Genomic DNA, 25,628 nt, shown 5'->3' on the forward strand with positions numbered 1-25,628 from the left:
CTTAAAAATGTTTCCTTTGCTCAAAATTCCAAGGTACTTGTTTATTTTTCTCCTTCAATAATAGCGGTTACCACCAAAGCCTGTTGTTGTTGTTGTTTTTCCTCAATCATTCTGTCTCCCTGTGAAAATTGTCACCAGAGCTGCCTCAGCATCCCAGACCACTATTTCAGGCAAGTTTTTGACAAAATGGAGCTGATTTTAAAACCTAGAGGCATTCTTCTAGATCTTCCTGTGAAATTGCTGGAGTTAAAGCTTATCAAAACACATTATGATGTTTCTTTTGGCAGAAAGACATGCTGAATCATTGCTTGACATTTGTCATGATACAAACTCTTCTCCAACTGATACGATAACAGTTACCAAAAATCAAAACATAACCTTGCAAAGCCTCAGCAGCAGTGAGGTAAGATACTTCCTTTAAAGAAAAAGAAAAAACCAAACTACTTAACAAAAGATCAATAACCTTCTCCATATACTTCATTTGTGTTGCTTGAATATTTTATAACAACTATATGTTATTATGGAACCCTGGTGGCGCAGTGGTTAAGAGCTATGGCTGCTAACCTAAAGATTGGCAGTTCGAATCCACCAGCAGCTCCTTGGAAACCCTATGGGGCAGTTCTACTCTGTCCTGTAGGGTCACTATGAGTCAGAATTGACTCAAAGGCAACGAGTTTGGGTGTTTTCTTATTTTTTTGAGGGGGGGGCTTACATATTATTATTATATTTTTTAAAAGCGTAATAAAAAAATCTAAAGCACAATTGGTAAGACAGCGCTCTAAGAGTTTAATCTCAGAGCAGGGATTAGCTAGGCAACTCTGAGTCTCATGCATGGTGTGTGTGTGTTTATATAATAACATGGAAGATTATGGAAGCTGAGTCCGTATTAAATAATAAAATGTAGTTTGTCTCTATGTATGTTGGTACTGAAAAGGGAAAGATCATTCATCTGACCGTGTCAAATCCGTTACAAGTTTCCACAGAGGTGATGCCTTCTCCTGGCTGCTTACTAGCCCTGCCTGTGAGCCCCCTACCGTACGGTGACAGTACAAATAATAAAAATCGTGACCCATAGAAACCTGTGAAATGATACCTAAGATGCACAGGAAACTGTTAACAGTGGTTGCCTGCAGGGAAGAAACTGATGATTTATTTTGCTCTGTGTACTTGTTCGTACCTTTTGAATTTTACATAAGAAATAAACATAGCCCAAAGAGTTAAAAAAATTCTTTCTACTCTATATTTTATTGTTAACAAAAATATGGTCACAGAGTGGTTTATTTTTTTAAAAAGTTAATGAGGTATGGACTATATTATCTAAGAATGAAAGTAAAGTGGTTTTTAAGACAGTGGAATAAAGACCTTTTGCTTCTTTTTTTCTTCCAAAATTCATCCCAAAACAACAAAGAAAAAACTAATTTTTAAAACTTTTTATTTTGAAATATAGACTCAAGAACTTGCAAAAATAGTACAGAGAAGTCCCATGTACCTTTCACTCAGTTTCCCCCAATAGAGACTATTATCATAATTATAGTACTGTACATTATAGGGAGCCCTGGTGGCTCAGTGATTAAGAGCTACGGCTGCTAACCAAAAGATCAGCAGTTCGAATCCATCAGCTGCTCCTTGGAAATCCTATAGGGCAGTTCTACTGTGTCCTATAGGGCTGCTGTGAGTTGGAATTGACTCGACGGCAACGGATTTTTTTTTTTTGGTTTTGGTTTTGGTACATAATAAAAACAGGGACATTGACACTTTATTTTGTTTGTGTGTTTGTCTCTCTCTTTCTCTCTCTCTGTGTATGTAGTTCTATGACATTATAGTCCCCGAATCACCACAATCAAGATACGGAAACGGTCTGTCACCACAAAGGAATTCCCTCATGCTAACCTTTTATAGTCACACCCGGTGCCCTTCCCTAAACTCTGGTAACTACTGATCTGTTCTCTATCTCTATGATTTTGTCATTTCCAGAATGTCATCCAAGTGGAATTATACATGCCATCTTTTGAGATTAGCTTTTCCTGCTCAGCATACTGCTCTTTGTTGCATGTGTCAGTAGTTTGTTCCTTTCTATTGCTGAGTAGTATTCCACCGTGTGGATGGGTTTCACCATCTGTGTAGCCATTCACTTGTTGAAGGATGTTTCGGTTGTTTCAGTTGTTTCCAGTTTGTGGCTCTTACAAATAAAGCTACTATGCACATTCATGCACAGATTTTTTGTGTGAACATAAATTTTCATTTCTCTCGGACACATGCCCAGAAGTCCAAATGTTGGGTCATATGGTAAGTTTATGCTTAACTTTTAAAGAAACTGCCAGACTCTTCCAGAGTGGCTGTACTATTTTACATCCCCACTAGCAACGGAAGAGAGATCCAATTTCTCCATACCCTCACCAGTATCTGGTACTACCAATGTGTTTCATTTTAACTATTCTAACTTGTATTTAGTGGCATCTCATTCTGGTCTTAATTTGCACTTACCTAATGGCTGATGTTGAACATTTTTTCATTTGTTTATTTGCCATTCATACATCTTCTTTGGTAAATTATCTGTTCAAGTCTTTTGCCCATTTTCTAATTGTATTATTTATTTCTTACTGTTGCATTTAGAGAATTCTTTATATATTCTAGATATGTGATTTGCAAATATTTTCTTCCAGTCAGTGAGAAAATTTTGGCTGTTTTTTCATCATTTTAACAGATGTTTTGCTGAATGGATTGTTTTAATTTTGACGAAGACCAATTTATCTAGTTTTTCTTTTATGAATCATGTTTTTGGTGTTTGTCTACGAAAGCTTCACTCAACCCTAGATCACAATTTTATCCTATGTTCTCTTCTAAAAGATTTATAGTTTTACGATTTACATTTAGGTCTGTGATCCATCTTGAGTTAATTTTTTATAAAATGTCAAGTTTAGGTTCATTTTTTGCCTTTTGATGTCCAGTTGTTCCAGTATCATTTGTTGAAAAGACTATCCTTCCTCCACTGAATTACTTTCACACTTTTGTAAACAGTCAATTTGTCTTTCTTCTTCCGTCTAGCTGCTATCAATTCTAAGATGCGTATTTTGTGTTTTAACAGCTTTGAAATCAGATGGCTTACAAATGTCATAGTTGAATTATCAGTGCTTTATTTTTTAAAATAAAATAATGATGTATCATACAATCAGTGGGATGTGGTGGGATACCTCTCTAACAACACAACAAAATAAAATAAATTGTATTAAAAAATGCTAGCCCCAAAAGAATATTTGATTAAATGGACTATACTAAAATTAAGTACTTCTGTTCATCCAAAGACACCATTAAGATAATAAAAAAGCAACTCACAAAGTGAAATAATATATTTATACTATATAATTTGACAAAGGACTTGTATCCAGAAAAAATCAAAAAAAAAAAAAAAAAAACACCCACAAATCAATGATAGATAGCCTACTGGAAAAGTAGGCAAAAGCCTTGATTAGGCACTTTTCAAAAGAGGATACCCAAATGGCCAATAAAATATATGAAAAATGCTCGGCTTATTAGTCATTAAACCGAATGTAAATCAGAACCACAGTCTAATAACACTGCAGAGCCACCAGAATGGCTAAAATTTAAATTGAAAAACTTCCAAAGATTGGCAAGGTATAGCACAATCATGTATTTATGAATTGTTATAATTTTGGAAAGCTGTTTGGCTGTATCTATTAAAGCTGAATATATAGAAAGACAAAGGACCAGTTGCCATCAAGTTGATTCTGCCACATGGTGACCCCATGTGTGTCACACAGTAGAGCTGTGTTTCACAGGGTTTTCAATGTTCTACTTTTTTGGGAGTAGATTCCCAGGCCTTTCTTCCAAGGTACCTCTGGGTGGATTCAAACCACCAACCTTTTGGTTAGCAGTAAGTGTGGTAACAATTCCACTCCTAGGTATATGCCCAACAGAAATGCATACACATGTTTATGAAAAGACATGTAGTAGCAGAAATAGTCGTAATATCCCCAAATGGCCTATAAACGATAGAAAGGATAGACAAATAAATTGTAGTATGTCCACATAGTGGAAAAGTATACATAAATGAGAATCAAAATGAATGATCTACAACTACACACAATAATAGAGACAAATCTCACAAAGATAATGCTGAGCATAAGAAGCCAGAAACAACAGAGTAAATACTGTATGATTCACTCAAATGAAGTTCAGAAGGAAGCATAACAAACCTACAGTGTTAGAATGCAGGGTGCTGGCTGCACAAGCGTGTCTTTTGGGGGTACTGGTGATATATTATTTTACTTGATCTGAGTCTTGGTTACCTGAATGTGTTATGTTTATAAAAATTCACATATGATATGTAAACTTTTCTGAATGTATACTATACTTAAAAGCAATAGAAAAGCGGGACAGATACCTTCGAATATCTGAGAAAAACAATACTTTTCAACCTAGGATTCTATACCCAGACAAACTGTCTACCAACTATTAGAGCTTCAGACACACAAACGCTCAAACATTTTATTTCTCATACATCTGTTTTAGGAAGCTGCTATGTGCTCTATTAAATTAAGGAAGTAAATGACGATAGAGGAAACAATAGGATCTATGATTCAGGGGATTTGGGATCTAACACATCAGAGGGAGGAAATCCCTGGTATAATGGAGAAGGCAAGTCCCAGGACTTCAGGCCTGTAGCAGGCATAGAGAACAAAGAACTCATTGGAGCAAGAAAATGGAGTTTTCCAGGGAGGAAATGGAAATGATATATTGTCTGGTGTATTTACCGAAGTGGAGAGTTGTATTAGGAGGCCACTGGAGGTTGGGAAGACTTACGCATTAAAAAAAAAAAAGAAGAAGAAGAAAATAAATAAAACAATTAGAAAAGAAATTGGAGTTTTATTCAGGAAAAAAATGTATATGAGAAAGAAAGCATCATTATATGACACTACCATTGACACAGGGCTGCAACAATGGGCTCAAACACAGCATTGGTTGTGAAGACGGCCAAGGACTGGGCAGTGTTTTGCTTTGTTTTATGTAGGGTCTGTATGAGTCCTGACAACAACCATCGTACTAAGTCCCCGGTTGGCTCAAGTGGTTTGTGATCGACTACCAACCAAAAGGTTGGTGGTTTGAACCCACTTAGTGGCACCACAGAAGAAAGACCTGGTGATCCGCTTCCTCAAGGACTGCAGCCAAGAAGATCCTATCGAGTTCAGTTCTACTCTGTAATTTATGGGGCCGCCAGAGTCAGAATTGATTTGATTTTTTTGGTTTACCATTGTACTAATACGTACTGCAATACCCACATAATCATAATTTGAATTTTGAATATTATTTTAACAAAACCCAAAAAAGAGACAGTGGGTGAATTTTCGGGGAGGATGGGAGAGAAAGGTAGAAGAAAATTAAATTGCCATCTACCAAAATAAGGAGTCAGTAGATAATGTCTAATTTCAATGACTCAAGAGATAGCAGGATAAATATATTATCTCTCTTAGCATTATGGAGAAGAAAGTACTAAAATGTTGGAAGTGGTTGCTTTTAAGGGAAAAGGTGGGGAAGGAGACATAACTTTTTAATGTCTTTTCCCATTATTTGGTTTTAAGAAAATGTACGTGCTGGATTTTAATAAAAATTTAAATTAATTAAATATTTAAAATACGAAAATGGTTAAATCAGGACTCTTCTGGGTCATGGGGTGGGGTGAGGTACGATGGAAATGTTTTATATATTTTTATATATTTAAATATTTGTGCATTTATAACTTTTCTAAATAGGTCAGTCTGTGAAGGATAGTAGCAATTATTAATAGGCTTTTCCAAAGATGCTTACTATGGTAGTTCTCAACAGGAGGCAATTTTGCCCCCAGGGGGTTTTTGGCAACTGTGGATACATTTTTGGTTGTCACAATGAAGGAGGAGGTGCTACTGTCATCTAGTGGACAGAGGCCAAGAATGCTGCCAAGCAACCTGCAATGCATAGGACAGGCCCCATGACAAAGAATTAGCCAGCCCCAAATGGCAGTAGTGCTAAGGCTGAGAAACCCTGCTATCCAGTAGATTTGTCACAATATTGCAGATTGTGTTGTTTTTGGTTACTAATGTTACATAGTAATATAAACAAAATATCTAGGGGCCAATATTTAAAGTTACTGTCTGGTGTTAGAAATTGATAAAAAACAAACACATTTACTTTTCATTTTTATGATATATTTAAGCAATTTTACTTTTCAAAGGATTAAAAACCTCTTCATCTTAGAACATTTTTTTTTCGTGTATTTATCCTGCTTTAGGGGAAAGTTTACAAACCAAGTCAGTCTCTCATACAAAAAGCCATATACCGCCCCCTACCCCCTGTGCACTCCCAGCTGCTCTCCCTGTAATAAGACAGCACATTTTTCCTCTCCACCCTGCAGCCCCCATAACAGGAAAACTGTTTTTGAACTTCTACTATATTTTTTTCTTATTCTGGTTGAAATAATCTTAGAACTTATTTTTGAGGGAAAAATTAATTTTTTTACTATTTCCTTTGTTTTTTCTTCTCTAGTGTTTAAACTGAAAAACCCAAGGCCATTCTCCACTTCTTTCGTTTGAATGAAAGCTCACTTTTCTTTATGGCTGTCTGCAATAGATTTTTATAGTTTACAAATACAAGCAGCTGTCTTGCTTATAGGGCTGCTCCTCAGAGGCTCTTTATGGATTCTCCCAAACTTTTTTTCATCTGAGGAACATTTTTCCAAATTTACTTACATATGATTTCTCTGCAGTTTTTCTCTTCTGTGTGTTTGGTACCTCACTGTTTGCAGGTTAGAACACTATAATCCATTTCTTTGTCATCTCTTGCGTTACTGTCAATCTGTGTTTGGGATTTGCTATTCTGGTGTTTTCTCTCCTTCATTCACTATGGCTGATGTTTGTTGCTCTTGAGTTGACTCATGGCGACCTCACATAAAACAGAATAAAATGTTGCCCGGTCCTGTACCATCTTCACAATTGTTGATATGCTTGAGTCCATTGTTGTTGCTATCATGTATTTTGAGTGCCTCCCAACCTAGGAGGCTAATCTGTCAGCATGATATCAGACAACACTCCATTGTGATCCATAGGGTCTTCACTAGGTAATTTTCAGAAATAAAACACCAGGCCTCTCTTCCTCGTCTGTCTTAGTGTGGAAGCTCTACTGAAATCTGTCCACCATGAAACCTGTGACCCTTCTGGTATTTGAAATACTGGCGGCATAGTTTCTAGCATCATAGCAGCAACACACAAGCCACCACAGTATATGACAAACTGACCAAACCCAAAACCAAACCCAGTGCCTTCGAGTCGATTCCGACTCATAGCGACCCCATAGGACAGAATAGAACTGTCCCACAGAGTTTCCAAGGAGCACCTGGTGGATTCGAACTGCGGACCCTTTGGTTAGCAGCCGTAGTATTTAATCACTACGCCACCAGGGCTTCTGACAAACTGACAGACAGATGCGATTACTGGGTTCCATTATTTCAATTTTCCTCTTTGTGGCACCGAAGCACATCATAAACCTTTCATATTTGGCGTTCTAAAAAGAAAATTCTGAGCTGTTTCTGTTATAGAATCTTCATTTCCATTATCACCTTCAAAGTAAGATATTACTTCCTATTCTTTTTGTTTGTGATGTTATTGTTTTCCAGTGTATTCCATGGGAGAAATTTTTGTCAGGCACTTCACCTGTAGGTATCACACACTTTTTTTTTTCTGTGTAAAACTTGTAAGGTAGGTTTGAGTATCTTTTCTCTTCATTTTGCTCATTGTGTTTGATTCTTTTCTTTCTGGTTCTTGCTAGAATTCTTTGTTTCAAACTTTTCATGGTGACGATATGGCAGAGTGGTTAAGAGCTCTGGAGCCAAACCTTAGAACCTGGGTGTGAATTCTGGCTCTCCCGCTGGCTAGTTACGTGACCTTGAGTAAGTTACTTAAAATCTCTGGGTCTCTTGTATAAAAGGGGGAAGATAGTTCCTATCTTTAGAGTTGTCATGAGGATTACATGAGTTAATATATATAAGGTGCATAGGACAGTGCCTGACACTATGGATAAAAATGCTAGTCATCATTATAGGTAGGCGTGCCCACACTCTGCTGTCTTCAAACTTTTCCTAAAGAATCAACTGATAAATAAATTGAGCAGTTGAGACTGACCACAGTCCATTAATCAAAGTAGAAGTTTAGCAGGGAAAGCAGTACAATTGTGAATTTAACACTTCTAAATGCAGACTACTGGTTTCTAACATTCAGCATAAAAATTCCATTGAATCACTGTAACTATACAAAATGGTAACGATATGGTTTGAAGTCTTATAGAGTGCTCTAGATTAAGGGTCTGAACAAAAACAGTACGTACTAAAAGGAAAAAATTCAAATGGTCCACAGGCATCTGAAACTATTTCCAATTTTTCTATTAATCAAAAAATGGCAATTCAAACCACAATAAGATGACCAGTTGCAGCTATTTATATGAATAAAAATGAAAAGTGATTGGAACTGCCAAAGGAGAAGAAGGAGTCAGCATAGCTGGACTAAACCAAAAGCAAAGAAATGTCCTGAATACAGCCAAATACTTCCAGGGACAGAGTAGCTGGGGCGGGGGGTCTGGGGATCGTGGTTTCAGGGGACATCTAGGTCAATTGGCATAACAAAGTTTTTAAAGAAAGTGTTCTGCATCCCACTTTGGTGAATGGAGCCTGGCGTCTTAAAAGCTTGCAAGCAGCCATCTAAGATGCATCAATTGGTCACAAACTTCCTAGAGCAAAGGAGAATGAAGAACACCAAAGACACAAGGAAAATATTAGCCCAAGAGAAAAAAGGGCCTCATAAACCACAGACTTTATATCAACCTGAGACCAGAAGAACTAGACGGTACTCAGCTGCTACCAGTGATCGCCCTGACAGGCGACACAACAGAGTCCCTGACGGAGCAGAAGAAAAGTGTGGTGCAGAACTCAAAATCACATAAAAGACTAGACAATAGTCTGACTGAGACTAGAGGAACCCCAGAAGACATGGTCCCCAGACTCTCTGTTAACCCAGGACTGAGACCATTTCTGAAGCCGACACTTCAGACAAAGATTAGACTGGACTAGAAAACATAAAATAATACCCATGAGAAGTGTGCTTCTTAGTTCAAGTAGATACACGAGACTAAATGGGCAGCTCCTTTCCAGCAGCATGATGGCAGAAAGGGATAGAATCTGGTCGAATGGGTACGGAAAACCCAGGTGGAAAGGGGGAGCATGCTGTCACATTGTGGGGATTGCAACTAGGGTCACGTAACAATATGGGTATAAATTCTTGTATGAGAAATTAACTTTAGCTGTGAACTTACATCTAACGCGCGCGCACACACACACACACACACAAAAGATCATCTGTTCGAATCCACCAGCCACTCCTTGGAAACCCTATAGGACAGTTCTACTCTGTCCTATAGGGTCCCTATGAGTCAGAATTGACTTGATGGCAATGGGTTCTGGGTTTTTTTATTGTAAGAATCATGAAATCTATTAAATAAATAATGGCATGGCCCTCTGATAGATATTTGTTAAGGGAAAGGCGTTTTAAATGCTATTAAAATGATGTTTACTTAGTAAATTGCTTAACTCGCTGCTATGGAATTGATTCTACTCATAGCACCCTATAGGACAGAGTAGAACTGCCCCACAGGGTTTCCAAGTAGCAGCTGGTGGATTCGAACTGCCAACATTTTGGTTAGCAGCTGAGCTCTAATTGCTTATGCAATTTATATTTATCAAACTGAAAAAGCCAGATAAATTTTTTTAAAAAACTTGGAGAAAAGGTAAAGGAAGTATGATTTGTATATTAGCCAAAAAAAAAAAAAAAAAAACCCGTTGCTATCAAGTCGATTCCAACTCATAGGGACCCTATAAAACAGAGTAGAACTGTCCCATCGGGTTTCCATTGGAAACCCTGGTGGCCTTAGTGGTTAAGTGCTGCCGCTGCTAACCAAAAGGTTGGCAGTTGGAATCCACCAGGTGCTCCTTAGAAACCCTATGGGGCAGTTCTACTCTGCCCTATAGTGTCACTATAAGTTGGAATCGACTCGAAGACAATGGGTTTTTTTTTTTTTTTTTTTGTATAGGGTTTCCAAGGAATGACAGGCAGATTTGAACTGCCAACCTTTTGGTTATCAGCCGTAGCTCTTAACCACTGTACTTATTAACAATGTTTGCTTTTTAGTTGGTAGATTATGGGTAATTTTTTTTCTCCCGCTTTTTCAAATAATACTTTTCTCTATTTTTATATATTCTAGAAACAGTAAACCCTACTTGTAACTGGTTGGGAGGGAGAAGGAATTTGCTAGACAGAGGTGTTGTTGGGTGCTATCGAGTCAGTTCTGGCTCATAGCGACCTGCGTACAACAGAACAAAACACTGCCTGGTCCTGCACCACCGTCACGGTTGATGTTATGCTTGAGCCCATTGTTGCAGCCACTGTGTCAATCCATCTCGCTGGTGGTGGAACTTTTGAAATGCAGAGAAGAGTAAGCAGTGAAATTAACAGTCTAGGAGAAGGGTGAACCAGTCCAGTTCTCCCATCTGCCACTGCTCGCCAGGGTGGCCTAAGTTAGGCACCTAACCTTTGCCAGAAGGTAGACAGTGCTTTAAAAGTATGAAGTGCTACATAAAAGTGATGTATGACAACTAAGTTTTATGATTGAGTACCTAACATATCTTTACGGCAGTATTTTATTATTTTCTGTGACAACTTAAGTGAACAGAGCAAATGAAGAAAAGATTTTTGAGCTCTTTGGGGAATTAGTGAATGAAACATCAGAGCCTTTGTGACTAAGACTGGCCATTTGTCTGAACTGTCAGATGACAGGCACCTGCATTTAAGGCAAAGACTGCAAAATTCCTCTCAAATACACGGTTCACCCAGACCATAGAAGTCAGAGAGCTAATTGCATTATCTGGATTGTGATGGTGTTGCTTTAACTACCTGAATCTACCACGGTTTCAGAAATTTTACAAAGTGCAGAATCAGTAGTAACAGCTCCTAATGAAGGAACCGAAGAACAACAACAGATTCTCATAAGAAAACATTCTCTCTTTGGAGAGCTCAAAGTACTTTTTATAAACCAGGTTGGATTTCCACCTTGTGTTTTAGCATAATGATTATTTTCTAGAGCGGAAAGAGGAGTTTTGAGAGGCTAAGCACCACAATTCAGTCAGAAAGCCGTCATAGTGAAAACTTTAATCAGCTTTGCTGCCTCCTTTTAGTCTAGGGTTATATCTGTAGCTTCCACAAGGCGCAGGGATTTTCATCGTCATCATTTATAAATGGTGTCCCTGGAAGGCAATATGGAAAATATCATGTCCCTTTGGGGTTGTTCACCGTGACTGTGGCAAAAGGATTGTTTCCAGTTACCTACCCTGATGGAATTTGTGCAAGATTAGTAGCCTGGATGCTGACATGATAAACTATAAAATATTGAATTTTTACATGTCTAAGTGATTTTAGCTTTGATCTTTGTTTTTGATTATGCAATTAATCACATCCACGTTTGTCTGAGCCTGGTGCTCTAGGGGCAGATATTTTCCCATTATTTTAGTCCTAAATACTTTATCCAATTTAAAAGGAATTCACACTGTGAAACTTTAGCCTAGAAAAATCACCATTCACTTTGCCAACAGAGTAGCGCATTGAATAATTGAGTTTCTGTCTTATGATATTTTAGGAGTTTGACCAAGATGACGACTGTAGTCATTCCATATTGGTTCGTGAAGGAGATTCAAGTGGTGATACACAAGGCTGGCCACCCAGGACAGAAGGTACTGGACTTCTATTGTTGATATGTTAACAAAAAAAACATTGATTTTGGGGGATCCCCCCAACTCCAACTTCAAAAGTGCTCAGTATAGAACCTTGAAAACAGAGAAGAACACAAAGAAAAATAAAAACCTCTCACAGTCCTATTCCTTGGCCGATATCAGTGGGTCAGTGAGTCTTGGCAACTTTTTCTGTCCTTGCTCCTCCCCAAACGGGCACCCCTCTTCTGGCTTTTTATTCCACCTCACTCCAGCTCAGCCAGCCATTCTTTGTCCCTTTCCCTCTTGTATGACAAACCCCCCACCCGCCCCCATCTTTCGTCTCAGAATCAGCTCCAGGCATCTCTTCCCTTCCACGGCCAAAGATTTCTCCATCAGCTATTGTCTCTCACCTCCTCCCTTGAAGGGGACCTGAGGTTTAGGGGTAGTGAACTAGAATCTCAAGTCTCAGTCTTTTATTTTAAGGGCCATAAGTCCAGAATTTTCTGGAACAACACTCATTTAAAATTTGTTATCCTGTAATACCCATAAATGCCCTTGTTTTTAACAGATCACAAGATATTTGCAGTTCTGCTTCAGAAAATAGTCATCACAGCTATCACATTTGTCTATCACCTGTTTGCTTGTAAACTTTTAAAATTAAATGTCTATTGGAAGTGCTCCAATTTCTCTCTGGCAGTCTTCTGACTTCCATTTCTAACACTCCAGGAAGCTGCTCTCTTAGATGCCTTTGTTTTTCTCATTGCGTTGAACCTTGGGTGCTGCAGCCATTTCCTGTCTTCAGCCCTTTGCGCGATGCTGCCCCCTCCTGGGCAGCCTCTTGCCTCTCTCAAACTCACTCGGAAGGAATCTCCCTCCCCCCAGGCTGAGGGCAGAGAATAGTTGGATAACATTTAAGTTTATTAACAGTATTAACCCTGAAAGGAGCTAATTAAAAGAGACAAATCCTGGTCTTTGTGGTCTGCCTTTGACTTTCACGTCTTCAAACCTGACTTCTCAGAAGTCTCTTTGTTCCTTGTGGCTGAAGCACCTCCTGAGAGGTTAAGTGTTTATTCAGCTCCACTTGGAGGTGATTTTTGTTTGAATTACTTAAAAGGTAATTCTTTTTTTTTTTTTTAACTGTTCTTTAGGTGAAGGTTTACGGAACAAACTAGTTTCTCGTTAAACAGTACACATATTGTTTTCTAACATTGGTTAACAACCTCACGACATGTCAACACTCTCCCTTCTCAATCTTGGGTTCCCTATTACCAGGTTTCGTGTTCCCTCCTGCCTTCTAGTCTTGTCCCTGGGCTGGTGTGCACCTTTAGTCTTGCTATGGGTCTGTTCAATCTTTGGCTGAAAGGTGAACCTCAGGAGTGACTTCATTACTGACCTGAAAGTGTGTCCAGGGGCCATACCAGGGTTTCTCCAGTCTCTGTCAGGCCAGCAAGTCTGGTCTTTCTTTTTGAGTTAGAATTTTGTTTTACATTTTTTTTCAGTTCTGTCCAAGACCCTCTATTGTGATCCCTGTCAGAGCAGTCAGTGGTGGTAGCCAGGCATCATCTTGTACTGGACTCAGTCTGGTGGAGGCTGTGGTAGTTGTGGCCCATTAGTCCTTTGGACTGATCTTTCCCTTGTGTCTTTAGTTTTCTTCATTCTTCCTTGCTCCCAAAGGGGTGAGACCAGTGGAATATCCTAGATGGCCTCTCACAGGCTTTCAAGACCCCAGATGCTACTCACCAAAGTAGAATGTGGAACATTTTCTTTATAAACTATGTTATGAAAAGGTAATTCTTTTTAAGATGATTCATAACATTTTGGGTTTTCATATAGGAACCATAACAATCATACAGCATTTCTACTAAGTTCTTTGCAGTATTGAGCCTTGAAAGCTTGGGTTACAAATTTGTAAGGAACAATTATCTTTCCGATGAATTTTCTTCTCACAGTTGACAGAGACTTCAACTGAGCTAATGTTGCTTTCAGTCATGAAGTCTGAAATAAGAATGTTTTGGGCATCATTGTGCATTGTATTGATCTTAGATATCAACCCAAAAACCAAAACCAAACCCAGTGCCATCGAGTTGATTCCGACTCATAGTCGACCCTATAGGACAGAGTAGAACTGCTCCATAGAGTTTCCAAGGAGCGCCTGGCAGATTTGAACTGCCGACCCTTTGGTTGGCAGTCGTAGCACTTAACCACTACACCACCAGGGTTTCCTAGATATGAATAACTCTCTTTAAATCCCATTGACATCTTGTTTCTAACGTACCCTAAGTTATTAGTGTTTGAAGTACTTACAACACCTTATGGTGTAGACAGCATGTTCTGTGTTGTAGCATACACATTTAATCTTTAATTTGTATCTATTTGTCCCTCATATAATTCTATTAAAAAGGAGCATCACTAAGTAAAAATACATAAACTCCACAGTGTTTGGACCCCTCCACAGGCCCTAAGATTCTTTATGGAGAACGTAAGTATTCCTGCAGCACGCATTTGCTTTGTTATGGGCTTTGCAAATAAAAATGGGTAAAATACAATTTGTAGACCCCAAAAAACTCCTTATTCTTTTTCTTAGTGCAAAAAATCTTGCATTCCTCAATCAGCTATTTTCCCAGAACATAACAGAAGCAAACCTCACAGGCTGGGAATAGGGCATGCAAAATTACTCTTTTCAGGGGTAAATGAGAACGTATTTCCTGAAATGATTGGGCTCTAAATTGTTTTTTTAGTAACAGTATATATGCGTTGGGATTCTTAGTAGCAGATAACAGAATTTACTCTATCTGGGTTAAAAAGCAAGCCATTTTAAAAGCGCTATTAAAGTTTATAGGCTGATGAAAAACCACAGGGGAGGAAGAGACTCTAGGCTGGATTTTCAGGGAAAATTCCCATAACTACATTTCAAAGCTGATTGCGCTGACCCCCAGCTCATGCTCCTTCTGCCACACAGGGAGCTGCCCTCACGATTAACCTTAGAACACCTCCCTCGTCCGACACCCACTCCCGCAAAAAGGATACCCGCACTCTGTTTTCACCTGCGCTCTACCTGTTTTCACCTGCACTCTGTCTGTTTTCATGTTATTCACACAAATCAGTCTCTCAGGGTAGCTATCTGTACTGTAATGGAGGTTGGAAAACGTCATTTAAAAAAATTCTACATCAGGAAGGTGACATTTGCAAATTAGGAAACTATCAAAATGTGGAGCACATATCAAAGTATTGAGAACCTCGACGCCAAAACCTAGGGAAATATACCCATCGGTTTAAACAGAACAAGGAGAAAATGGGAGAAAGCAAGACTCTTCTGAAGAAAATAGTTTTTCTTCATTGAATGTGAGGATAAAAAAAAGTCGCATTTAAATTTTTCATTTTAATGATGGCTTTAACATTAACCGCAAACTAATGATCATTTTCCAACTTTTTGTGAATGTCATTTTTACCTCTGCTATGAAGAAAATATGTTTCTGACTATGTTTAAATGTTGCCTTTTATTTCCATTTTCTGGAAGGATTACATCCATACTTTCCTATGTGGAAAAAGGCATTCAGACAGGAGCAAGTGTTTAACTTTTACAGGAGATAATACGTCATCTTTCCTTGCCTTGGCCCTGGGTAGCTCAGATGCCTCACTCACCACTTCACTGCCACTCACAGTATTCACGGGACAGAAAGAAGCGAACATTTGTATGTTCCCAACTGATTTCATAATCAGTATATCCTGTACTCTTCTTTTGCCATTTAGGACCAACAGTTAGGATGGCAGCCGTTAACGATTATCAATTTCTAAAAAACATATACATATTTTTAATATTTGCTCATTGCATCTTTGTTCCTTGGTTTTGAAAACTACTAAATTAACAGACCTTTGAAAACATAAAATTCACTTGCAAACATTCTGGGTTTATTAATTCTCAATAATTGTAAAAGTGTGGTCATTCATAAGAATGTGCTTATATGAATATACCTTACTCAGAGTCTTAGGGTTCTCCAGAGAAATAGAACCAGTGACATATTTACACATACACAGAGAAAGACAGAGACAGAGAGAGAGAAGCAGAGATTTACTTCAAAGAATTGGCTCACATGATTGTAGGGGGCTGACAAGTCCCAAATCCGTAGGTGAGATGACAGGTTTGGAGACTCCTGCAGGCTTGCGTCCCAAAATCTGTAGGTCAGGTGATGGGAAGAGTGAAGACTGAGGGAGTTCTGGGAAAACGTCTATATTTTAGAGGCAGAACACACCCTAGGGACACTCCCCTTTTACTCTTAAGGCCTTCACCTGACTGGTTGAAGCCTATCCACATGAGGAAGGCAATCTGCTGATTTAATCATATGTTAATTATAACAGCAACTAGACTAGTGTTTTCCCAAACAACTTAGCACCACAGCCTTGCCAACTTAACACATAAAACGAACCATCACACTCAGTTTCTAACTTCCTAGTCTTTGTACTAAAACATTCTTTTCCCTGACAGATCAGTTGTCAGGGATGTGTGTTACATGTTTTCCTTACTCAAACATGTCAGCTAGGCATTTACGCTCAAGGATGACTAAAAAAAGTTATGAAAGGACATCCGTTTCCCTTTTAAACACAAGAACGACCTTGAGCTTGTCACACAAACTCACAGGTATCACTGTCTTCATCTCTATAGTGAAGAGCTTGGATCAGATGACCTCTAAGTTCCTTTCAGCTATATAATTCCAAACCTCTCATTTTGTGCTATTTTTTTTTTTTTTTTTAGTGTAGTGACAGGATCCTTGAAAAGTAAAAAAAAAAAAAAAATGACCATTTCAAGGGAACTTCAATTTTTTTTTAGATAAGCTTTCCTTGCTATTGTGTAATATTAAAAAGCATGCATTCAAGTTGTCTTATTTGAAAAACATCAAGCGAACCAGAACTAGACACATTTTCACAGTACCACAAAATAGAATATTGGATGACCAAGACAGTAAATGCTATTATTGTTTACCTTATTGTAAACAAAGAGTTTTCCTTTTGCAAATACTCATTTTTTTTTTTTTAATGTACTACTCTCATAAATGACACAGGTATGACAAGTGAATAATAAAAATGTTTTCACTATGGTGGTTCCTATATATTTGACAAAATATCCAAAGCTCTTTAAAAATAATAAAAACCTAGTCATTGAGTTAGTGATGAGAGCTGCTATTAAGCAACTTTTCTAGGCTTACCCAGGAAGTGGCAGAGGAGGGATTTAGACCCAAATCTGTCTGGCTCATGACCCTACCCTTGTCCTCTCTGCTCTGCTTTCTTAACATTCAATCAGTGGAGCTTATTAAAACCATTGCTCCTTCTGGTATGTGTGGACTGAATAAATGGCTCTGACAAATACGTGGGTTGGAACAAAAACCAGGACAAGCATGGTGTCCTCCTGGAAGGAGACTTCTCTGTGTTCCCACAACACCATTTGCACACTTGTCACAACGGTCAACTCGCTGGACTGTTTGTTTTCTTATTTATCTTCTCTACTTAGGCCCACAGGGGGCAGTGCTGGTTCAGTGATAGAATTCTCACCTTCCATGCAGGAGACCTGGATTGGATTTCTGGCCAATGCACCTCAAGCTCAGCCACCACCCCTCTGTCACTGGAGGCTTGCATGTTGCTATGATGCTGAACAGGTTTCAGCAGAGTGTCCAGACTAAGACAGAATAGGAAGAAAGGCCTGGCAACCTACTTCCAAAAATCAGCCAATGAAAACTCTGTGGATCACAGAGGTCCAACCCATAACCAATCATAAGGATGGTGCAATACCGAGATGTGTTTTGTTCCATTGTGCATGGGGTCACCATGAGTCAGGGGCTGACTTGATGGCAGCTAAAAACATTAGGGCCACAGCTGCATCTTGTTTATTTCTTCTTCAGCACAAAGCACTGGGATTGGGAGATGCTTAATAAAAATTTGTTGAACGGGAGAAAAAATGAATGGGTGAACAAACCGTAAAGGACAGGCAATTTTAGGATGGTTCATAGTGTTTTATATAAATTAGTTTCAATGTGTTATGTGATACACAGAAGCAAACATCAATTCCGTAAGTTGGAACTTTCTGTATTAAGGGTTATATTGGGAATAGTTCTAAAGAATCAGACAGGAGATGACCAAAATGACAAGTACGAGCAAGTTCCCATGGACTACATAAATTGTCTCATTTCATCTTCAAATAGTCCCGGGAGGTGGGTGTCATCTGTACCTCCTTACAGAACTAAGCCTTGTTTTCTCCATCAGGAGACAACACTGCTAATCCTAGGACTTTATCTTAAATCTGCCAAGATTTATTATACAGATTATTTGCTCTTTAAACAACCATTTATTTATTAACATATATGCTGGATAGGAAAGATACAAAGATTTCTAAATCTCAGTCCCTGGTTAATGTCTCTTCCTTAACAGTTAAGAACAGATTAGCCAAACAGTTGAAAACAAAGAGCTTTTCCTTATTATCATTGAACTCATTACTTGCTTCTTCCTTCTGCTATTGTCGTGTGCTTCTATAGGTGTTGAGATTATTGTTACTTTTCCAAGAGATGCCATTCATTCCCAAGAAAAGAGCCAAGAAGAGTCAAAAGAAAACAAGTAAGGAATATTCCTTGAAATGTTAGGTAGAAATGTAAGTATCAATGATGATACTTGTACGGCAACCTACATTTTTAGCAATTCAGCCCCAAATAATCCCCAAGGGTAAGGATGACAATAAATCTTATTGTGGCAGGAGCCAGATAGTAAGTATTTTAGGCTTTGTGGGCTGGATGATCTCTGTTGCAATGATTCCACTCTGCCATGGTAGCACAAACATGGCCATGAATGTTATCCAAACAAATGAGTGGAACTGTGTTCCAATAAAACTTTATCTTCAAAAACAGGCCGCAGCCCAGATTTGGCCAAGGGGTGATAGTTTGCCGATCTGTGTTCTAGAGCAGTCCTACCCAAAATTTGGTTTCGTGGTCCTTCTGGGACCAGTCCCTAATGAGATCTGTTCAGAACTTGAGGGTAATCATTTTGAAAAATTGACGTATTTGACCATTTGACAAAGTAGTTTTATGTTCATTGATCTGATAATAAAAAATTGGGACTTATTTTTTATACATTCCCATTTCTTGTTTCATTTTTGTAGTATTTGTGTTTACTATATTTTACAAAAGTAGCCATCCACAATGGATTGGGAAATTTAAAAACTGGTTTTTCATTGAGATAGTTTGAGAAGCACTTTGGAGAAGTAAAGGGTGCCTCCCTGTGCTTTCTCTTTGCACCTCTGTTTTCTCTGCTCAAGGAAGTAGACCTAGGCCTCATCCATTCAGGCAACTGTACTGAGAGTAGTGGAGGGCAGCCAAGGGTGGGGAGCAACTAAGGAGGGTGAAGAGGTCTTGTTGCCTAAGAAATCCAGACATTCCGTTCAGCAGTGCCATTTGGAAGTAATTCTCTGAACTTTTTAGTGCCATCAGGCTCTACTGAGAACTGGAGACCCAGAAAGCCTGGGGAGTGAATTTTAAATCAAACTGTTCCCCCTCCCCACTTCTTTTAGTCAGATAACCTCAGCACATCAAAAATGGACAAGAGCACAGTCTGCTTCTCTCCCAAATGAAATCGAGATGGCGGACCTGAGGACACAGACGCTGGCCATGCAGACTTTCCTCCGGGAAAAAGAGGAAAGTTCCAAGGAGGTCTGCGATGTGAACTTGGACTTTTTGTTGCCAAGAGCTTGCTTAGAACCAAGCAGCTCCAAGTCTGTAACCAGAGAAGATGTTCTTCACTTTCCAAAAGGGCAGCAAAGAAAATCTGAAGGTAAGCTGAACAGTGATTCTTTGATTCTTTCAGTCTATAAATAATTTTTATTGAATGCTTACTATGCTCCAGACACTTTTCTAAATGCTGAAGATACAGAAGCGAGCAAGGCAAAAACTGTTTGGAGTTTTTTCCATAACAGGTTAGTTTTGCCTGTTTTAGAATTTCAAATAAATGAAATGGTACAGCGTATAAGGAAGCCCTGGTTGCGTAGTGGTTTAGTGCTACAGCTGCTAACCAAAGGGTCGGCAGTTGGCATCCACCAGGTGCTCCTTGGAAACTCTATGGGGCAGCTCTACTCTGTCCTATAGGGTTGCTATGAGTCGGAATCGACTGGAGGGCACTGGGTTTGGTTTGGTTTTGGTTTACAGCATATAATGTATCTTTACACAAATAACGCACTTGTTATACATTTTTTTGGCCAACCGTGCAATCCCCCTGTTATTTTTGTAAGCACACTAAGCCAATTTTTTTTTTTTTTTTTACTTGCTGCAAGCATTCAACTAAGATGACTTATGATCATTGGTCAAAGACATTGACACTAAGAAGACATAATCAAACTACGAAATAAGCAGACTTAACGTCGTAGCCTCATGGTTTTACTCAAGACTGTGTGATGAGGTTTTCCAATTCAGCTGTTGAGCTAATGTGCTATAATTATCAACTTAGTAGAAATAAATACACAGTTTTGATTGTTTGTTTACTGGGTGTCTTAGTTATCTAGTGCTGCTGTAATAGAAATACCACAAGTGGGTGGCTTTAACAAACAGAAATTAATTTTTTTACAGTTTAGGAGGCTACAAGTCTGAATTCAGTGCGTTGGGTCTAGGGGAAGGCTTTCTCTCTCTGTCGCTCTGGAGGAAGGCTCTGTCTCTTCTGAGCTTCTCCTCCTGGGTGATCTTCATGTGGCTTGGCATCTCTCTCTCCCCATCTCTGCTTGCTAGCTTGGGTTTAATCTCTTGTATATCAAAAGAGATTGACTCAAGATACACCCTACACTAATCCTGCCTCATAGACATAACAAAGATAACACATTCCCAATGGGATTATAACCACAGGCATAGAGGTTAGGATTTACAACACATATTTGGGGGGGGGGGGAACACAATTCAATCCATAACACTAGGGGACTACCAAACTCAATCCATGACTTCTTGACCATGGCTTTTGCCTTTACTATACAATTATGATCAAAAGTAATATATTGGACTCTTGTACACATAAGCAGGAGATTAAAGAAAATGGACAGAACGATATGATTTACCTGTAATATAGAAGGACGGGTGAATGAGGCTGAAATTCACTTCTAGAAATGTCATAAAACATGCGTGGTATATGTCAGCACTTAATCTCATCATTTCCTTGCGTTATATGTGTGGACGAGTTATTTGCAAAAAATATGGTACTGCTTTGTATAAGGCTTTTTCACTTAGTATGTTTTTCAGATTTATCAATATTGTTATGTATATTAATAGTTCATTCCTTTTTTTATAACTGGATAATATTTCATTGTATGAGTATTCCATACTTCATTCAGTCTTCTATTGATGATCATCTGAGCTGTTTCCAGTTTTTTACTACTATAAGCAAAGCAGCTGTGATTATTCTTGTACATTCCTAAGATAAGAATTACTGGATCATAGGGTAGGTGCATGCTTAGTTTTTGGGAAACGATCAGAGATTTTCCCAAAGGGATTGTACCATCTTACATTTCTATCGGCAATGTATAAGCTCTGTTGCTTCACAGTCTCATAAACATTTGGTATTGTTGGTCTTTCTAATTCTAGCCATTCTGGTGAGTAGGGAGTGTATCTCATTATAGTAGTAGTTGTATATGGTTGTGATCCATCCTTTTTTTTTTTTAATTTAGTTTTTATTTCAGCAATTATATTTTATTTCTACAAGTTTTATTTGTTCTTCAGATACGCTTTGTTCATTATTGAGAATGTCTTCTGTTTTGATTTTTTTTAATTTCTTTAAGCATTTAATACATTGCGGTCTTATATTCTAATACATGAAATCTCTGGGGGTCCAAATATGTAGATTCTTGTTTCTGCTTACTTGCACTGATGGTGGCTCTTTTTCTTGAGTGTTTGAAGATCTCTTATTGTGAGCTCATGTTTGGTCGATGTTAATTTGTGGGAATCGTGGCGGCCTAATCTTCTCACATATATATTGCTCTTTGGTTGTCTATTTGTATTTAAGTGGGAGCTGCTCCAAGGTGCTGCGTGCTTGAGTGAGCCTCAAAAGAGCTGAATGGGCAGAGATCTGGATGGTTGGTTGAGGAATTCCCTAACTGTTGGCTCTTCTCTTGGCCAGTTTTCCCTAGAGAGGAATGAGCCAAGCAGCTGCCTGTAGGTATAGCTGGAAGCCAATGGTCTTGGCATCGAGGAGCTTCACATTTCAGTGTGCAGACGTTCACTTAAAAAAACAGTTGCCATTAAGTGTATTCCAACTCATGGGGGCCCCATGTATGTCAGACTAGAACTGCTCTCCACAGGGTTTTCAATGGCTGGTTTTTCAGAGTAGATCATCAGGCCTTCCTTCTAAGGTGCCTCTGGGTGGATTCAATCTCCAGCCTTTGAAAGGTTAGCAGCTGAGTACATTAACCTTTTGCACCACCCAGGGACCCCAACTTTCACTTAATCCTCTTATTTTCAGTCCAACACCCCATTTCTGCTCTGAGCTGTACCTAGCTCCTTAGCATTTTTGTTTCAAGCTCTTGAGAGAATAAACTGCCAGTCATCTGCCAGAAATGGAGAAGAGCAACTCTGGAATCTACTTCATGTACAGATTTCAAAGCAGCCCTCCAGTTTAAGCCTTGTCTACATCCCCACCTTCAGAGGCACCTGGTATCTTCAATTCCTGCGCCTTTCTGGGGTTCTTTTTTCTTCTTGAGATCTCTTCCTGCAGGCTCTGAGCAGAATAGAGAAAACTGACAAGAAGAAAATAAGTTATTACCCACTGTCATGGATTGAATTGTGTCCCCCAAAAATATGTGTCAACTTGCTTAGGCCATGATGCCCAGTATTGCATATTTGTCTACCATTTTGTCATTTGATGAGATTTTCCTACATGTTGTAAATCCTGGTGCTATGATGTTAATAAGATGTATTAGCAGCAGTTATACTGATGAGCTGTACAGGATTAGATAGTGTCTTAAGCTAATCTCTTTTGAGATATAAAAGAGAGAAGCAAGCAGAGAGATGTGGGGACCTCCTATCACCAAAAAAGCAGTGCCCCGAGCAGAGTGCATCTTTGGACCCAGGACTCCTGCACAGAGAAGCTCCTAGTCCAGGGGAAGATTGATGAGAAGGGTCTTCCTCCAGAGCCAACAGGAAGAGAAAGCCTTCGCCTGGAGCTTATGCCCTGAATTGGGACTTTTAGCCTACTAAAGAAAAAAAAAAAAAAAAAACCAAACCCACTGCCATCGTTTAGCCTACTAGACTGTGAGAAAATAAATTTCTCTTTGTTAAAGCCATCCACTTGTGGTATTTCTGTTACAGCGGCACTAGATGACTAAGACACCCACCTATACAGTTTTCACTGTCCAAAATTTTGTTGACATCACTCATCTGCTGTTTTATGCTCTGATTTTCTTTGTCTTTATTTACACTTTTTAATTTTTTATGATCATTTTTGTGAGGTCGTAGAGAGAGTGGAGAAAAAGATAGACATTCAATCTGCCATGTTTAACTGGAATTCTACACACATGTTACAAGTCTTTTGACATGAGTCACCGAATTACCCATCAGAAAGATTTTACCTCTTTACATTCTTACCAGAAATTTTTAAGAGTGCCTTTCTGCCCCACGTCCATCCTAACTCACACTGGATAATATCTGTCCAAATATTTATAAAAATATCTGAAAGTTGTTTTTCTTTTTTTTTAAGCTCAGGTTGTTAGATATATGTATCCAACTATAAATTATATTCAGTTGTATTTCTGCTATTAACTTCTAATATTGCTTCAACAGAAAATCTCCTGCTCTAGACTGTACCTCTATGAGGGCAAGGATTTTCGTCTTTCTTGTTTATGACTATATTGCCATCTTCTGGGACAGTGGCCATTCTTTAGACACTCGATAAATATTTGTGCATGTAGGGTGGGGGGAGGATCTTGGCCAGCTTGGCCAGCCTGTACTGCTTCTATTGGGAACCTCTTCTTAGGTGGCCATTTTTCACCTGAGGATGGCTTCTTGAGTTGCATTACCTCTCAGAGAATTCTGTTTCTCTCTGAAGTGAGGTTTCAAATAGCAGCCTACAACTGAAATTGACCCACAGATGTAATTTGTTTGATCTCCACAACATTTAAAGGAAAAAAAAAAAGAGGGGGGATTTCACATAAAATCACCAGCTCTCTGGCTTCTTTTGACAATTGAAAGATCTGCCAGTGCTGGGCCATCCATCTAGAATGGACACCATGAGTTAGAGTAAGATAATGGATGTCTTGTTAGTTGGGGCAAATGATCTCAGTTCACTTCTGTCCCCACCTGTCCCGCTTTATCCATTTATGCGACTCGCTTTGACTCCAATGAAGACATTAGAGTTTTGGGCCTCAACTCTAAGCTGTGGTGGATGGGTGGGGCTTTGGAGGGCCATTCTGACTTTTTAGTAAGAAGGGAGCAGTCCCTGGGTGGTGCAAATGGTTAACACACTTGGCTGCTAACGACAAGGTAGGAGGCCTGAGTCCACCCAAAGGCGCCTCGGAAGAATGGCCTGGTGATTCACTTCTGGAAAACTAGCCACTGAAAACCGTATGGAGTACAGTTCTACTCTAACACACATGGGGTCACCATGAGTCAAAATCCACAACTGGTTAAAAAAGAAATGAACATCTTCTAGGTTTTATAAAAAAAAAAAAAAATTTATACTACCTAGTAAATCCCATCTCTCCCTTCCTCTTCCCACTCCTTGGGTGTGCTGTACAGAATCTATGATCTATGCCGTGTATGAGTTCAAACAACAGTTGGGACACAATTGTCCATGGATATTTTTACATGTCTGCACAGTCCAGGCTTTCTGAACAAAAAGTACCAGGAAATTAAGTTTAAGGATGATCGAAAGGCAAACCTGCCTTGGAAGTTAGAGATAGTATATTGCTCCAAAGAGATTTAGAGACTTCTGTCCCCAGGAGATGTTTGCTTACAATCTAGGATAATAAAACCTAGAAACACATTTCCCCTTTCATCTGGAGACATTTGCTTACATTTCATAGTAAAGGTCTCTTTTTCTCTGGAGGGTAAAATGGACGGAAGGACAAGCCACCCTGTATATAAGCTCCAAGTCTCATAATTTCAGGCTTCCCTTTTGTGATGCAACCTCACTATATGTGTGGGTAAAAGTCTGGCTTTCATCGTCTAGCCCTGTGAGGGATTGGGGTGTAGGAAACTGGTGTTAAGAAGCCCTGTGAGTAATAGATGGTTTGTTCTCTGATCCAGAGATCTCATGTTTCCTGTCAGAATGTAAGTATTTAGTCGTGTGTGTATGTCTGAGAGAGACAGAGAACAATCCTCCCTCCCAGTGGCAGTAGCCTGAAGTTTTGTGTACTCATTCCATATCCACCTCCACATAGATTACACAGGGGAAAAAATTCTTAATTTTTCAAATTTCTGTAACTTTTCCTCAGACCTTACCATCAAGATCACTCCACCCCCAAACTCTGACCTAAGTCTGACTGCGTTCACTCTACTACTAAGAATACCAAATTATTACTGTTTTTTCTTGTTATAGAGATTTCTACCTCTGTTATGCAGCACAGTAGCAGAAGAATAGAGGTAAGATTACTCTATTTTAGTGTTTCTGACTAGAGGATTAAAATCAAAGAACTTTTTATTATTAGAGATAAACTCTATCAAAGAACTCAAATCAAAATCTTCAGCAATCACATCTTGGAAAAATAATAACTCATATAGTTTACAGAGTAGCAAATAATTTCTGGGAAAATTATGCCATGTTATTATGTTCATTTCTTTTTTGGGGGTCTTTCCCATTATTTCCGCATAAGGATATATAAAGAAGTAGC

The 25,628-nt window shown here is 38.9% G+C and overlaps 1 protein-coding gene across 1 annotated transcript in view; it reads left to right on the forward strand.

Annotated features, from left to right (window-relative positions):
- Positions 1–247: 247 nt before the first annotated feature.
- Positions 248–25,628, forward strand: part of MAP3K19 (mitogen-activated protein kinase kinase kinase 19) — a 40,149-nt gene continuing 14,768 nt past the window's right edge. The window contains exons 1-5 of the mRNA XM_064287272.1: positions 248–403; positions 11,725–11,818; positions 18,319–18,397; positions 19,344–19,603; positions 25,337–25,380. Coding sequence (XP_064143342.1) covers positions 269–403; positions 11,725–11,818; positions 18,319–18,397; positions 19,344–19,603; positions 25,337–25,380 — 612 coding nt within the window. The 5' untranslated portion in view covers positions 248–268. The remainder of the gene's footprint in view (positions 404–11,724; positions 11,819–18,318; positions 18,398–19,343; positions 19,604–25,336; positions 25,381–25,628) is intronic.

This window comes from Loxodonta africana, chromosome 6 (assembly GCF_030014295.1).
Source record: "Loxodonta africana isolate mLoxAfr1 chromosome 6, mLoxAfr1.hap2, whole genome shotgun sequence".
Taxonomy (NCBI): domain Eukaryota; kingdom Metazoa; phylum Chordata; class Mammalia; order Proboscidea; family Elephantidae; genus Loxodonta; species Loxodonta africana.